At 31.2% G+C, this 18165-nt stretch overlaps 2 protein-coding genes across 3 annotated transcripts; one reads left to right on the top strand and one right to left on the bottom strand.

The window, feature by feature from the left end:
- The first annotated feature begins 8787 nt into the window (after positions 1-8787).
- LOC129308633 (probable leucine-rich repeat receptor-like protein kinase At2g33170) lies at positions 8788-14441 on the top strand. Of its 2 annotated transcripts, none has more exons than XM_054949897.1 (3): positions 8788-9480; positions 9853-12795; positions 13736-14441. In XM_054949897.1, the coding sequence occupies exons 2-3, from the start codon at positions 9867-9869 to the stop codon at positions 14137-14139; spliced, it is 3333 nt and encodes a 1110-aa protein (XP_054805872.1). In that variant the 5' UTR covers positions 8788-9480; positions 9853-9866; the 3' UTR covers positions 14140-14441. The 2 variants fall into 2 exon arrangements, with proteins under 2 accessions (XP_054805872.1, XP_054805873.1); XM_054949898.1 differs by having other exon boundaries at positions 8789-9480; positions 9943-12795.
- A 93-nt stretch (positions 14442-14534) lies between these two features.
- On the bottom strand, positions 14535-15137 carry LOC129308634 (S-protein homolog 2-like). The gene has a single exon (XM_054949899.1). It carries the CDS (start codon positions 15086-15088, stop codon positions 14624-14626), a length of 465 nt encoding a protein of 154 aa, XP_054805874.1. The 5' UTR covers positions 15089-15137; the 3' UTR covers positions 14535-14623.
- Positions 15138-18165: the final 3028 nt, after the last annotated feature.

Here is an 18165-nt window from a genome sequence, read left to right as displayed (position 1 = left end):
AAAAAATTTTTAAACCACAATTTTTCAAATAATATTTAATTTGTATTTTGTTTTTTTATTTGTAAATGTGTTATAAATTCTTTTTTATTTTTTAAATTTATATATGAATAAAGTTAGTTATTAACTTTTTAACGACTTATAAATACACATAATGTGTGAGCATTGGCTTTATTTTCGCTCCCTTAAAAATTTTATCCATGATTTCTTTTAATTCATTAAAAGAGAGATATATGTTTTCATATATTCTCTTATACACTAGAATTTACAAAGTTATTGTGTAATTGCTTGTGTGCTTTAAATGTTATAATCATCCTAAAATAATAAAATAATATATAATAAGTAATTAATACTAGGTAAATAAGAAAGTAGTATATGTTAAAGATTCTGTTTAACAAACTCAAAAAGTCTCTATATTAATATGTAAGGAAAATTAATTTTTAGTTATCCAGCCTTTAATTCACTCATAACTCACTTCTTTAACTATGAGTCATTGCGACTTAATTCTTCAACTATGCTCGTTTATGATTCAATCTTTCAACTTTTAACTCATTTATAATTCAACCTCTCAACTTTTGTTAATTTTCTTTTTCTATATTAGTTTACATCTCACATTATAGAGCAAGAGGAGGGTATTTTAGAATAATATATGAGTATTTCTTTTATCCCTCTTATTTGATAAGGAAATTTTAGAAAAAATTTAAAAATAAGAACTGAATTATAAGTGAATCAAAAATTGAGGGACTGAGTCACGGTGAGTTATAGTCAAAGGACTGAGTCACAGTAAATTATAATTAAAAAATTAAATTATAAATAAATTAAAAATTAAAGGATTAAATTTTTTTTTAAAAATATGTAATAGGCTAATGTTTTCAAAATTGCAATGTTTTATATCATATATAATAAAATCTTTCTCATGTATCATCCGGGGGAGAACTCTGGTGGTAGAATAAAATTTAAAGAAGAATAACAATTTATAATATAATAATAAAGTTTTTATATATAATTTTTCAATACGTGTGGGGTATGCTATTCACGTTTTCAATATATACATAGGAAAGAAAATTTTAAAATAAGACAAGGTGTTCGCTATGCTGTTTGTTTAACATAAAATCATTGTTTAATATATACTTATTTTTATTTATTTGTTTACTTTTGGCTATAATTATAATTTATAAATACTATTTTGACATAAGTTATAGTATAGAATTTATTATAACATAAATTTTATTCTTCTTAAGATGATGCACAGTTAATTATATTTTAATTTGTAGGAGGTGAGAAACTAAAAAAAATACTTTTTTTTTTTAATATACAAAATGCTCTAATATATATCAAAAAGTTACCCCTGTGATAACGGTACTGCAAAATAAAAACTGTTACTCAGATTTTAATTTATGTTAGACAACCAATAATATATTTTGGAATGTTTCTTGGGGGAAATTTTTTTCTTTGATTAATTATGAAGGGACTTAATAAGAAGTATATTTTTTTAACTTGATTTCAAATTAGTTATGGAGGGACGTAATAAGAAGTATATTTTTTAACTTGATTTCAAAATTTTCTCACATATTAATCAAAGAAAAAGTACAAATATCTCATGGGAATAACATACTATAAGATAAAATAAGTAATTATGTTTATCTCTAATATGTACGGGAATTTTTTTTTAACTATAGAGCAAATCATTATTAAATTTTTTTAAAAAAATTAATCTTTTAATCCTTCAACTTTTAAGTTACTTGTAACTCAGTCCTTCAACTCTAACTCGTTATGACTTAATTTCTCAACTTTTAATTTACCTATAACTTGGTCCTTATTTTTTAATTTTTTAAAAAATTATTATCAAATAAAAGGAATAAAAAAAAGCTCATATATTATTTTAAAATACCCTCCTCTTACTCATTGATGTGAGATATAAGTTAATATAAAAAAATTAATAAAAGTTAAGGACTAATTTGTAAGTGATTCAAAAATTGAGGGACCGAGTCACAGTGAGTCATAGTTGAGGGACTGAGTTATAAGTGACTTAAAAGTTGAAGGACTAAAAGATTAATTTTTTTAATTTTTAATTTACATAAATTAAAAAAATATGATATTTTGAGTACACAAAAATAAATCATTTTTTATCTTATTTTTAAAACATGATGCACAGGGAATAGATCTAGTTATTAAACTTACCTAATTTTGCCGTTATCAACAAAACGGTAGTTGTATGTTTAAACTTGTCGAAAATATGTAACTTTTAAATTTTATCTTTCTTTTAAATTAAAGTAATGATCATAGTAAGTTATTGTTTTAGATATTCAAAATGCACGAACAATTTTTTAACAAGTGTCAATAAAGACACCTCGTTTCCATAAAAATAGTGAAACCCTCAATAAATAGATAATATTGAAAAAAAAATTAACTATCCTCACTTTGCTTTCATAACATGGGAAAATAATGTTCAAGAATTACTGTGTAAAATTTATATCGCATAAAGATCAAATGATTTCATATCCACTCTGTGGCTCTTTGGTCATTCTTTCGTATTAATTTCATAAGTAAAATGACACAATTGTCCCTCAAGTTAAAAAGAAAAAATAAAGAAACCCCCACCCAGTCATCAAACTATCATTGATGGTGAGGTTGTCTATGGTCGCATGCTAAAGCTTCGATGTTGACTACATTTTACTTCAAAGATAATTAGTTTAGGTGGTCAAAGGGTTTGATCCCATAATCTTTGGCTACATAAAAAATTTAGTGCCATTAGACTACCAAGTCCTTTAATAACACATGGCAAAAGAAAATATTAATAGTAAACCAAGCTTCTAGCACTTTCATATAATAATATAATTGTATGTTGTTAATTTTTGAACGAAATTTGTTATTTTACAAATGTTATTTGTTAATCTGACATGAACAAGTAATATTTACAAATCAAGTAACATTTTCATAATAGTGTAATAACAAGTAATATTTGCAAAATAACAAGTTTTGTTCAAAAATTAACAATACACCGTTATATTATTATATGAAAGTGGTTAAAAGTTGGTTTACTACTTATATATTTTCTTGCTATATGTTATTAAAGGGCTTGGTGATACTAGGCCACTAAGCTTTTTATGTGACCAAAGATTATAGGATCAAACATTCCCTTAGCCACCTAAATCAATTATCTTTAAAATAAAATGTCACCAATGTTAGAGCTATGGTGACTGGCCACTGGTGACCCTGCAAGCAACAGAAGCTTTGGCAACCTTGTCATTGACGGTGGTTTGACAGCCAACAAGGGAAAGGATTTCTTTTTTTTTTTTAGTTTTTTAATTTGAGATGCAATTTCATCATTTCACTTATAAAATTAATATGAAAGAAAGACTAGAAGATTGTAGAGCAAGTATAAAATAATTGAGTCCTTATATGATAAAAATTTTATACAATGATCCTTGAATGCTATTTTTCCTTATAACATTAACAATTTCAAAGAGTTTTGAGAGTCTGTCCTGTAATTAGGATGAGATCATATTCATATATCCGTTGCATTTTATATATTCTCCCATGCCTTAAATATAAAAAATAATATATATACATTTCTTCTTGATTTATGTGAGGTAGTTGTTGTTTTAAAATCCTGAGCTCTTAAATAATTATTACATCTTTGTCCTGGCCAAAAGAAATAATCATTACATCTGTCTTTATTAAATGCGAAAAATGTTATTAAATATTAGCCAAAGTATTTTAATTTTTTTAAAATAAATAAATAAATATATATATATATATATATTCATAAAAGATAAAGCTAAAATCTTGTTAGATTTTTTTTGAAAGAATTAATAAAATTTGAAATAATTTTTAACTGGATAAAATATGTTAATAATGATTTATAAATAAAAATGTATACGCAAGGCGGAAGAAAGAAATGGTCCAAGCTGAAACTGGTGGCTATCAAAATTCAGGTCATACATTACGCCAACTGCTAGTACGAGTATCATTGGATACTGTGTCTGTGTGATTTCACAGATTTGCTGGCAACTTGCTTGAAGTCGGTGCCTTTCCATCGGCTCTTGCAGTTATTCACATGGCCTGCCCTCATATTTGTTTATATTATTGTTTCTAGCAAATTAAGCTGAACCTTCCACACATGTTTGGGGGTATAATGTTCACTAATTAAGCTAATTCATATGTATCTCATCATCAACAACAACCATATAGTAGGATATATCAAAATTAATTTCAACGTGAATTAATTAATCTAGACCGAATCTTTCACCCCAGAATAAGCTGGCGTGTTGACCTTGAAGTCAATTCTGGGAGATCTAAATCCATGGATCGGTCATTATTTTGTTTGGAGAGATTGATAAGATTGACCATAACAAATATTGCAGGTGAAGAAAGGGATGGGATAAATTAAAAAGACAATGCTTAGAAACGTAGCAAAACCCTAGACGCCGTGACTTTATGGTATGGAAAGAGATGCACGCATGGGGTGGCCAAGGTGATAATAAAAAAAAACAAAATGAAAAAGGGATAAGGAAGATGTTGTTAACTTCATTACTCTATCTTTAAGCGTATAATATATTTGCCTGCCATGTTGCCCATCAAAGGTAAGAGAAAAAAATAAAATAAATAAGAAGTCTAGTTCTGAAAAAGTTTAGCTAGAAGTCACTATCATATGAAAAACTTTTTACATCAATTATTCTAAACTTTTTATATGGGTTATCAAAAGAAATAAAAAATATTAAAGTAAAAAGTTAACTTTTTATATTGATTATTTTAAATAACTGCATCTATTTTCTATATATTGAGAAAATTTAACATTGTTTTTAAATTAATAACTATCGTTGCAAATTTAATTTTTTTTAAAATATTTTGTCTTTTCCCTATTTATAACTTAAACATGCAAACTGCACATAATGTACTAGTAAACTAGCCGACAGCAAGTTAAAATGATACTATATATATGTATGTATTTTTTAAAATGAACTAACAATATTTCAAGGCATGATAAGTTAAAGTTTACTGCTGACTTTTGCATAATCGAACAATGTAAATTGTGTGTGTGTGTGTGTTTTTTTTTTTTTGAGTAGTTAGTTTTTAAAGTTTAAACACCTTGAAATTAATATATAATAAACGTACTCGAATTTCAAGCATGGTCTATTATCCCAGACCCTTTTGTTTGGTTTATGGAATCCTAGTCAGTTTTAGGTAAGAAAGAAATGATTTAATGTTATATTTTATATATAGAAATTATTATATTTAGTTTTTTTAGACACCACGATTATTATTTTATTCCAATTTGCTTTGTGCCTATACACGTCTTCATTATCATATATATGTCCATATGCATGCATATAATTAGTTTTTGTTCGCTTTTAAATATTAATACGCATGTATATTATATTTCGATTAACCTAAGAAAAATTGAATTAGAAAAACAGGGACGCGGCTTAGAGCAACTTATACTCTTATAGCTTCACTCCACATTTGTAACTTCTTTGGCAAGGAACTTACACATACTTTTATCTATATATGAGAGTGGAGCCATAAATTTTAATTAAGGGATTGAGATTACAAAGCAAAACATTTTATATAAGTGATTTCACTAACTTCATTATTAATTATAAAAATAAGTAATTTTTTTTCTATAAAACCTTCATATTTGTAATCTTTTAACTTTTGAATGAGTAGTTTTGTGATAAATATTAAATATATAGCATTCGAGATATCTTGAAATTTTTGTTGCAATAATTAATAAAGTTTGTTAATAATTCTTGTAGTTGATTTCTTCAAAATGTAGAAGGAAAGCAAAAATCAAATAATATTAATGGTTTACAAGCATATGCAACATCATTTCGTTGAGACCAAATAAGACGTGTCACAATTATATATTTTAGAATTGAAGCAATTACACTATACATGCATAAAAAATTATATATTAAATTAAAATGAGAACATCATCTAGTGTCTCTAAATCACTGTAATATGCCAACTTAGTCTTTTTTTGTATGAATTTTATGTTCAACTAAATTGGTAATTTAAGACACAAAAATATTTTGTAATTTATTATTATGCTTACAAAAAAAAACACATAATATTAACAATCATGCTCAAGTTTTGAAAAAAAATGAAGTTATATCAATTACTTCTTTACTTATAGCAAAAAGAGCTATTTGTAATAAATTGATGAATTAAGTAATACATATAATATTTTAAGGGGACAGAAAATATATAATCATTATATTTTATTTTAAAAGAATTAAAAAGTTAGAGGATAACTTCGCTAGTCCCCTGTCTCCACCACCATCTGTACACACATATATCCAACGGGCCTTCCACTATTCTCTTTATTATTTTTTTTATTCTCTAAGATAGCAAAAATTATCGACTGAAGCGGTGAAATTCACAGCAAAATTCTAATTAAGAATCTTGATATATATATATATATATATATATAACAAATGCAATAATTTATTGATGTATATCGGATCAGCAAAATTTGAAAAGTACTTTATATGATCTTTCATCCTCATTTATTATAAGATTGAAGGATAATTTTATCTTTAAATTATAAGTTTAGAGAACCGTTTAAAACCCTCAATTCATTTTTAACACAATGTTTTTTTTTTAATTTTTTAAAATAATGCAATGCCACCCTTGCTATTAATAGAAATTGATTTCAACCATTAATTGATCAGAAAATATAAGAAAATACCATAAAAATTATAGAAAGGAATTAGAAATTACATGCAAGACAAAAAAAAAATTACGGGGAAAGTACCAAGAAGTGCTTAGTGCTTTCTTGTAATTTTTGAGATCTCTTTTGGTAATTTTTTGTTAACTGACACTCAAATTTAATCATTTTAAAATGATCAAGGTGATAACATTATATAAAAAATAAGTTCATAATGTTATATGCTCCTCTTTCTATAGTTTATGGATAATTTTGTTATTTAACCCTTTATGTTATGCAGCAATCTTTACCCGGTTAATTAATTCATCAATCAAAGAATAAGCCTAACGATGCTATACTTTAAGAACAATGCGGCTTGTTAAGAATGCAGGATGTACTTTAAGAAGAATACGGCTTGTTGACATGCCTACTAAATTCAAACTAAGCTGAAGTGGGGAGGGGATTATTTGATATTAATACATAAATGCGTTTTTTGCAGTGCAGAATTAGAATAAAATAATAATTATAATAGGGTCCAAGCGATAAATCCAGGAGGCTTGGAATGTACAAGATACTGTAGGTACGATATTCATTCAGATTTGTTTTAGTATGGAGCTCATATCCCGAAAATTCGGTTCAGATCTTTGATTGCTTTTCCCAGGAAATCAACCGGAAATTATGAGATGTGGGTACACATAGTTAATTAATTGTTTTGAAAATCCGGATGTAAGATTGAAAATGCAGAGTAAGCATGATGAGCACGCTAGTTAAAAAGTGACCCACTTGAATCGATTTTGATACAATGAAAAGCTAATAGGGTTTCGTTGAGATGAGCTCAGATCTTAATGAAACTGATATTTTATTTTCAGGCACGAATTTTGAAAATAATCCAAAAGCTCGAGATCGTGTCAGTTAAAAGTCAAGTTTCGATATGATCTCATTTACAAATCCAATACTGTATATTGTGAGGACTGGATTTTGGGCACAGTCCTTAACAGCGGTCCTCATTTTTCTGACTTTTATTGCAAATTGTGATTTATAATTAAAAATCAAATTCATGATCACGGACTCTGATAATAATTAGTAGATGAATCCCATGTTAGGTGAAAGTTAATTATCAGACATGGATAGGTGAAGATAATTAATGAACGGGAAAACAAAGAGAAGCAGAGCAAAAGAGAAAATGGGGATTGATTCAACGAAGCACATTAAAATGTGTTGAAGATGTAAGAAAGTGAGCCCAACACAGAAAAAGCACGCCACATCACATTCACATTCACATTCACATGAGCTCCAACTTCTTCTCACCTTTCAACGCCCCCATCATGATGGGTTGGTGGATGCTGATTTCCCAACTCTGGATCTGATCATACATGTATGTATGTATGGACGTATATTAATTAATTAGACCTTTTAGCTTTAAGTAGGATTTAATTACATCAATAAAATGAAGACGGCATGGACCTCCGTCATGATTAACTAATATTAAATCTAAATCTAAATTTTATAAACAGGACACGAAGTACTTATCTATTCTCTTGTTGCAGGTTAAGAACTGAAAGCATGCATGGTCAAGGTCATAGTAAAATAACTAATCATTTTCATTTTACTGTACTACGTTGTGAATAGACCTCCTGCGATTCAATCCCAGTTGCGAAAGATTTGAGTATAACTCTCAGTTTATTTTTGTGTGAAGACATGATCGAGCTTAACTAAGAGTGAATGGCCTTTTGAAAACAAAGTGGAAATCAATGGCGCCATGGCACATGGTTTTGAAGCTAATTCTGTGCGATCCACGTAAACTCGCTACGCCGTCTTTCTCGTAGTTGTTTTTTTGCCAACCTTTTAAAGTTATTAACTTTACTTATTTTCCAGTAATTTCTCCGGTATTATTATAATGAATGAATTAATACACACAGCACGAGTAACATAATTTCTTTTTATGCTAACAAACAAGTCATGCTATTATTTAAAACTGAATGACAATTGTGGTTCATGAGAGGAGGTTGATACATTGCTGAAAACTAAGAACACTGCTGAGTTTAAAGGTGCATTTTAGATGAGAGGCCCCCGTTTTGGAGGTTTGACGGCGTTTTGGAGGTTTGACGGATCATTGCGCGCTGAGGGAACTCAGGGAAGAATGGAGAGAGCGAGAGGGAGGGAGGGATTGATAAATGTGGAGTGATTCACTCCAAAGATCACGTGGCCAGAAGAAGCGGAGGGCCATTCCTACTTACGCGTTCAAGCTCACCAGTCCACCTGCTCGTATTTCAGCCAAGCCGTCCCCATCAATTTTCTCTACTCCTCCACACCTTCCCATTGTTGATTTTTTCCCATTTCCTTCTTCACTGCCTGCGTGACAGTTTTCCAGCACCACAAGTAACTCTAAATAATCTAAAGCATGCTTTGTCGGCCATTTCAGCTTCACCCCGGACCTCTCTGCCTGCCCCTTTCACCCCCCTAAACATCCTTTCCACTCCTCATCATTCTCTTCACGACTTCCTCTTACTTTTTCACGCCACGTTCCTTTTCCTCTCCTTCTTCTTCGTCCGATCCTTTTCCTTTAATTTCCAGAGCTGAATAAATTTCTACTTTCTCTGACCTCCGGTAAAGCGGTTTGGATTCTTGTCCAGAATATCTTGGCTGACTCGTCTGAGATCCCCTACTTTCTGTGCCAAAAGGCAATCTGGGTATATTCTATTTTTGTCTGCAGATTCATGAATTCCAAGGCCTCGGCGTTTCCCTCTCAAAAAGTTGATCCCAAGTGTTGGAGATGCTTCTTTTATTATCTTTTATTTGATGAGTAACGGTATTATGGTGGACTTTGATAGGTATGTCAGGGCTTTCTTTCACTTCATCTCCTTTCTTTCCCTTTCAAATGAATGGACATGCTGATTAAGATTCTCTGGATGTGGAAATGGCTTCCTGATTTGTCGTCTCTGTCAACTCTGAATTCTGAGCTATTGCTTCCTTGATTAATATTCACTACCAATAGTTGTTCACTAATTTAATCATTTTTCAAAAAATTACAAGGGCTCTTTTACACACACAGACACATATGGAATTGGGGGTTAGGCAAAATGAATCACGAATCGCCTGCGTGTGTGATTTACACGGTTTCTGGTTTATTTCTTTCCTTTAATTGCAATATGAAAGCTTTTGGGCCGTGTCATGGATTTGAATGCTCGTTTATCAATCTGCAGGTCTATTAAAAATTATGATGTCTGGGAATTTCAAAAAAAGGGGAGCGTTGGCAACTCTACTGCTATTCACTTTACTTCTTTGTATCACAGAAGGATTGAACACAGAAGGCCAGCACCTGCTCGAGCTGAAGAGCAGTCTTCATGACGAATCTAATCATTTGGCGAATTGGAAGTCTACTGATGAAACACCTTGTGGGTGGACGGGCGTAAATTGCACTTCTGACTATAATCCAGTGGTCTGGTCCCTTGATTTGAGCTCAATGAATCTTTCCGGAACACTAAATCCTAGCATTGGAGGTCTGACGCATCTAACTTATCTCAATCTTGCCGACAATGGGCTGATGGGAAATATACCCAATGAAATTGGAAATTGCTCGAGCTTGGAATTTCTTTTCTTGAACAATAATCGATTCAGGGGACAAGTTCCTGCTGAATTGGGGAAGCTTTCCCTTCTGAGGCGTTTGAATATTTGCAACAACATAGTCTCAGGTTCTCTGCCAGAAGAATTGGGAAACCTGTCTTCGCTGGTTGAGCTTGTGGCCTACACAAATAATCTGTCCGGTCCCCTGCCTCGTTCTATTGGAAATCTCAAGAGTCTCACTACTTTGAGAGCCGGGGGGAATAGATTGTCAGGTAGCTTGCCAAGTGAGATCGGTGGATGTAGGAGCATGGAATTTCTTGGCCTTGCTCAAAATCAGATAGGAGGAGAACTGCCGACAGAGATTGGGATGCTTCAGAACTTAAGAGAACTGGTTTTGTGGAATAACCAGTTATCAGGGCTTATTCCTAAAGAGCTTGGGAATTGTACCAGCCTTGAAACCCTTGCTTTCTATGGAAATGCTCTTGTTGGACCTATACCTGAGGAGATTGGGAATCTCAAGTCTCTGGGGAGGTTGTACCTTTACAGAAATAAATTGAATGGCACCATTCCAAGGACGATTGGGAATCTTTCTCTGGCATTAGAAGTTGATTTCTCAGAAAACTCTTTGGTGGGAGATATTCCTCCTGAGATCAGCAAAATAAGTGGTCTCCACTTGCTCTTTCTCTTTGAAAACGAGCTATCCGGTGTTATACCCAACGAGTTTAGTAGCTTAAGGAACCTGACAAGGCTGGACCTGTCCATTAATAATCTCACCGGTCCAGTTCCGTGGGGGTTCCAGTACTTGACTCGAATGTCTCAGTTGCAACTTAATGACAACTCTCTAACTGGAAATATTCCCCAGAGCCTTGGACTTTATAGTCCTCTTTGGGTGGTTGATTTTTCTAACAATCACTTGACAGGAACGATACCTCCCCATCTATGTCGAAATTCGAACTTGATGTTGTTGAATCTGGCTTCTAATCGACTTTATGGAAATATACCAACTGGCATCCTGAATTGTGAAACGTTGGCACTGCTACTGCTGGTTGGAAATAGTCTTACTGGTGGCTTCCCTTCACAGCTGTGCAAACTAGTGAACCTTACTGCCGTTGAGCTGAACCAGAACAGGTTCAGTGGTCCTATTTCTCCTGAGGTCGGGAGGTGCCAGAAGTTGCAGAGGCTTCATATTGCTAACAACTACTTCACATTAGAGTTGCCTATAGAAATAGGAAACCTTTCTCAATTGGTGACCTTCAATGTTTCATCCAATTCTTTCATTGGACCTATCCCGCATGAAATTGTTAGATGCAAGAAGCTTCAGCGACTTGATCTCAGCCGCAACAGCTTTGCTGGTCCCCTGCCAGATGAGCTTGGAACACTCTCTCAGTTGGAGCTTCTCAAGCTTTCAGATAATAAGCTTACAGGGCATATCCCTCCAACATTAGGTAATCTGCGTCGTCTGACTGCATTGCAGATGGGTGGCAATTTACTTTCTGGAGAAATACCTCCTGATTTGGGTAATCTCACAAGCTTACAGATTGCATTGAATCTCAGTTACAATAATCTCATTGGAAGTATACCTGATAAGCTGGGCAATCTCTATATGCTTGAGTTTCTCCTTCTCAATAATAATAATCTGAGTGGTGAAATTCCCAGCACATTTGAAAACCTTTCAAGTTTGATGGGGTGTAATTTCTCATACAACAATCTCTCTGGACCTATACCTTCCATTCCACTATTTGGAAATATGGAAATTAGCAGCTTTGTTGGTAACAATGGCCTCTGCGGTGCTCCTCTGCTTGGCTGCAACACTAATCCATCTTCTCTTTCTGATCCTCCTATGCAAAATGTTAATGCTTCTCGCACCAAGATGATCACTATTGTTGCAACAGTTGTTGGTGGCGTTGCTCTCGTTCTAATAGTAATCATTTTATATTTTATGAGACGTCCTCCTGAGCCTATTTCTTCGCTGAGGGATTCTGAGATTCCGACCCCAGATTCAGATATCTATTTTCCTCCAAAAGATGGCTTCACCTTCCATGATCTACTTGAAGCTACCAACAACTTTCATGACAGTTATGTCATTGGAAGAGGGGCTTGCGGAACAGTTTATAAGGCAGTGATGCCATCATCCGGAAAGACTATTGCTGTTAAGAAGTTAGCATCCAACAGGGAAGGGAACAACATCGAGAATAGCTTCCGGGCTGAAATATTAACTCTTGGAAAGATAAGGCACCGAAATATAGTGAAGTTGTATGGGTTTTGCTATCACCAAGGTAGCAATCTCCTACTATACGAGTACATGGCAATGGGTAGCCTAGGGGAGCAACTTCATGGATATGCATGTACTTTGGAATGGCCAACTCGGTTCATGATTGCTCTTGGAGCTGCTGAGGGTCTTGCCTACTTGCATCATGACTGCAAACCAAAGATCATTCACCGCGATATAAAATCGAATAACATTCTACTTGATGAAAACTTTGAGGCCCACGTGGGTGACTTTGGTTTGGCGAAAGTTATTGACATGCCTCAATCAAAATCAATGTCAGCAGTTGCTGGATCATATGGTTATATTGCTCCTGGTAAGCTCCTATCTTGTCTTTATTTCTCGTTATATTTGTTTTGCCTAGTTAGTTACATTATAATATCCATATCTTGAATTTTGCTCAGTAAAATTTAAAATTTCTAACTCAGAAATAGCTTTCTCTGGCATTGATGAGAGAACATATTTGATCACTCCACCATTTATTTGGCATAGATGAATTGCCCTGGTGTATCCGAAAAATGGTGGAAAAGAAGGTCTTGTTGGGCACTAATTTATGATGCTATATATCTCTGTTAACTTATATATGGATATGATACAGCTCCACTTCGGGCTTATGAAATTCACCTTCTATGTTTAAATCTCTCCTATCAAATGTGTTGGCAAAAGATAATTGACGCATTACCTTGCGATGTACCAACACATAACCGCACGTCATGCATGTGATATTCCGAGATTAGATTTTAAAAGGACTTGTTCTAATAATAGTAGACTTTCTCTTACTCTGTCAGTGGAATGAGTGGAAATATTTGGATAGAATTCTAAAACATGTCACCGCGAACCTTAGGGCCCACTACATATCATTATTTTCGTGTAATGAATTCCTTATCCTTTTCCATTAGATATATCAAATGAGGCCTTTGTTTCACTCCTATGAAGATCGAGTCAAGTTTCTCAAATAATTAGAAGAAATTTGTTAGCTAAGTGTGGACTTCGTTCTTTTCTGCCTCTATTCTTTGTAATTCAGCTCAGGATAAACTAAACAATTGCGTTGCTTGCACTTGAAAATTGAATGTTATGTTTACTCGAGAGTAAGTGTCAAATATGAAAACAAATCTATTGATGGGTCTTAATTCACTTGTTTAGATTTTTGAGTTGCAGCAATCCTTGATATCTTGCGTTTCAAATTTGGAAGCTGACAACTTCTTACCTGTCTGTCAATTGTTGTGTATTGATGTCTCTATGATGCCGTGTGGCAGAATATGCATACACCATGAAGGTCACTGAGAAGTGTGATATCTATAGCTATGGAGTTGTGCTGCTGGAGCTGCTTACAGGAAGAACTCCGGTTCAGCCGCTAGAGCAAGGAGGCGATCTGGTGACATGGGTCAAAAACTACATTCGGAGCCATAACAACAAGCTGTCGTCTGGTGTGCTCGACAATCGTCTCAATCTCCAAGATCAAACCACCGTGAACCACATGCTCACCGTTCTAAAAATTGCTTTGCTCTGCACAAACATGAACCCTACTGATCGGCCATCGATGCGCCAGGTCGTGTTGATGCTTATAGAATCCAACGAGCGAGAAGGAAACCTGGCCACTTCTCCATCTCAGTTTGAGAATCTTGCTTCCAAAGAAGACGACGAGCAAGAGAGTACGTGAGGTAACGGGAACTTTTTGTCTCAACTTTATAAACGAAAGATCATTCTTTTTTTCTGCTGACCAGCTCATTGTTGTCGTCAAAACCCGAGAAAATAGATGTGATTCTTGTACATTCTTTCATTAGAGTATATATAATGGCAGGTTGCCAAGCCTAGTCCGGTGTTACTCTGTAGCGGCCATTATTATAATTGCTTAATTTCAGGTCATGTAATTTTCTTATGGAAATTCAGTATAGTAACATTGAATTACTGTACAGTTGGCAATACCATCATTGTTGGACCTGTGTCTCGGATTATGCTCTCCGTTAGTGAGTCTTGGATCGTTCAATTAATTCCAATCAACAAATTATTATATGTGTATGTATATTAAAAAGAAAAAGAAAAGTGGACGGAAATGTGAAAAAATCAAGGATTGGGGGAGGAGATTTTGATGTATTAAAATTGAAGTAATGGGAATTAGGTATGAAGTTGCAGTGCAGAAGTAATTAAGAAAGATGAGGGATAAAGGTAGCTGGTGTCCAGTCAAAGCAATCGTCGAAGGCATGGCTTTTGATGCTAAGCCTGGAGGCCTTGTCTTGCCTGATTTTCCAGAAGCAGCCAACGGGGCACTTGTCATGATCCCTCTGCATAGAGAAAACGACGAGCCAGTTAGAAGCGCCGGTCCAATAGAAGCGGCAGAAGTAAAGGGTGGTGCCCCAGAAGTTGGGCCTGAAAGTGAACTCGTAGGTTTCATTAGGATGAAGAAGATGCTCTCCCAGATCTTCACCCTTCTGCTTGCAATGAACGGTGAGATCTAAACCGCGTCCCAGATCGTTGGCCATGTTCACTGTTCTTCTTGGAATCTTAAAAGCTGCTTCACCGCGGGGGGCTGCTCCTACTACCATCAGTATGATCACCGCCATACACAGGATCGGCGTCACACCTCTGGGGAAGATCCCCCACACACACATGATGTTGATCCTTGTGGATGTTAATTTGATGATGCAGCGTATGATTGAAGCAATTATACTTTTGAACTCTACTTCGGTCCTCTTTATAATATATATATATATATATATATATATGTATTTTTTTTTTTTTTTACTTCTAGTTTCAATTATAAGTACACTTCATGATAAGCAATATATATATTTATATATTCAGGCCAAAAAAAATATTTATATAAATATTTAGGTTGGTAAATATAAGGAGCAAATTAAAAAATATTTTTTATATATGTTAGACTACTTATATTTTGAATTGAATTTTACGAAAGAAAAATATTTATATTTTTGATAAAAGGGAGTATTTTAAAAGGAGCAAAATTAATAATTTATTAAATTTTTAAATAAAATTAATAAGTTTTAAAATTTTTTATTTTGATAAAATATATTTAAAATGTCTTATAAAAAGAAGTAGAGGGAATACATACAAATGTTATCATTTATTTTTTGTCTATTAATTAATATTCATGGAAAATTAAACACCTACACTTAAATGTATATTGTATATTGGACGTTAAAATTAAATGCATTACCTCTTTTAGACTATAATATGAAAGCTAAAATGTATAAAATTTTTCTTAATTTTAAGACAGTTGTATATAATCTCTTTATATTTAAAAGTTTAAAATTAATCTCCTAACTTTTAATTTTATTTTTTAAAACTTTTTATTATTAATTATGTTATTTTTTTCAAGAGGGTTAAAATATAATTTAACTAAAAAATATTATATTGTATAATTATTTATAATAAATTTTTTATATTTTTTAAATAGTTGAGGCAATGATAACGAAAAAAAGTTATTATCACTATATAAAATTTTAAATATTTATGCTTATATAAGTTTTATCCATATTTTTTTATTATCAATGGTACATGATTTTATTATTTTAAAATATAAATTTTTATTTATATTTTCATGTTAGATTAGTGAAATTCACATTGCTAAAATATTTAAAATTTTAAATATCAACATATTAGATTAATTTATCTTTTAATGCTAGAAAACCATGCACCAATGATAACAAAAAAAGAGAAAAAAGTAATACAAAAGTAAATATTTAAAATTTTTATGGTAATAATAACATTTATTTTGGCTATTATTAATGCCTCAACCATTCAAAAAATATAAAAAAATTATTATAAATAGTTATATAATATAATATTTTTGTTTAATAGCATTTTTCAATTGAATGATATTTTAACACTCATAAAAAAATAACATAATTAACAATAAAATATTTTTAAAAAAAAATTAAAAATCATGAGGGTTAATTTTAAACTTTTAAATATTAGTGAGGTTACATATAACTATTTTAAAGTTTAGGAGGGCTTTATATATTTTCGCCTCATATAAAGTATCTTCTATAATTTTAAATTTGTTCAAAATATAGATCATTAGGTAGCTTTTATAATTATTTTTTCAACAATACCCTTACTTCATTAATTACTATTTTTTAAAAAAATGATGCATTATTTAATTAGGGTAAAATTAAAAAAATATAATTTTTTTAAAGTTAAGGTTTCAACTAATTTTTTTTTAAAGATCATGAATTAGTTACTAGTGTTCTATACTTTGGTTTAGAGGGAGTATATATGTATCTATTGCTTCCCTTAAGAAATACTTTCTCTACCCAAAATTATAAGATACCTTTAAATAAAATTATACACATTAATAAAATTCCCTGAGTATACTTTACAGCTTTATTTTTTTCAAAAAAAAACAAGCTTTTAAAAATAATCTTTATTTAATATTTCATTTATAAAAAAATTAAAAGAGAGAATATAATGAGAAAAATAATATTAAAAAATTATTATTAATAAAATTTTATTTTTATCAAAATATTTTATATTTTAAAATATTAAATCTCTCTTAAAAGTATTTTATAATTTAGGATTGAGGGAGTAGACAGCATTTTTTTGAAAAAAATGTTGAAAGATATAGGCATTTTAAACTTTTTAAGGTAAAATTAATAAAATATTTTTAAAAAATCTTAATTTAGTTGGTGTAATTAATAAAATTTTTTAATTGAGATATCATATTAAATAAAATAAACATAAAAAATATATAATTTTAAAAATAATTAATTAACTTAAAATGATCAGGCTGTAAGGGGCGGGAGATCCTTGCCCTCCGCAGTATAATTGGTGCTTTGAAAAATTTTGGGACATTTTTTATTTTAGTTGCAAAAAAATGTGAAAATTTGTCTTAGGCCCCTCATATTTTAAATAGCTTTCATTTTTACCCCCATGTGTTGGTTTCTACGTTCGTCCCTGAAGATGATGTACTTCTTCTTATTTCTATTATAAGGCATGTACTTTCAACCACCTTCTCAGAATAAAGAAAGACAGTTAAGTTATTAATTTTGTTTGTAGATAAAATGAATTTTCAATTTTATTTATATTTAAATAATTTTTTTTAAAATTTGTAATACATTATCTCTCATAATTAATAAGGAAGGAGGGTTTCTTGCGACACATGATTATATGAAGCAATTGTATATTTGTACTCCCTTTGTTTTAAATTATAAAATATTTTTAAAAAAATTTGATGTCTTAAAATATAAAAATTTTTAAGAAAATTGTTAAAATTTTATTAAATAGACTTATTATAATGTTAATCTTTTTTCTCTATTTAATTTCTATTCTCTTTTCTTTTCAATGTATTTAATGAAGAATGTTTTGAAAGTTTATATTTTTATTTTAAAAAAATAAAGTTTTTAAACATATTTAATGAAATTTATTGATATATGAGATTTTGTATAAAAATATTTTATAACTTAACGCGGAAGGAGTACTATATAAATAAATGTTATCATTTATTTCTTGAATGTTAATTAATGTTCATGGAAAATTAAACGCTTACACTTAAATGCATATTGGACGTTCAAATTAAATGCATTATAATATGCAGAGTAACTATATACATATAAAACACGTTGGGGGCGCTGCATTTTGACTTCATGCCAGTCATATTGTATAGTTGGCCGTAGATACTTTTCGGATCCCAAATATAAGGTAATTAATAAGGATTAAAGTTTATTTT

Source organism: Prosopis cineraria, unplaced genomic scaffold, assembly GCF_029017545.1.
Source record: "Prosopis cineraria cultivar Desert tree isolate PC_DT_omini unplaced genomic scaffold, ASM2901754v1 PC4, whole genome shotgun sequence".
Lineage (NCBI taxonomy): Eukaryota > Viridiplantae > Streptophyta > Magnoliopsida > Fabales > Fabaceae > Prosopis > Prosopis cineraria.
Note: the sequence above shows the minus strand (reverse complement) of the source record. Positions and strands in the feature narration are given on the sequence as shown.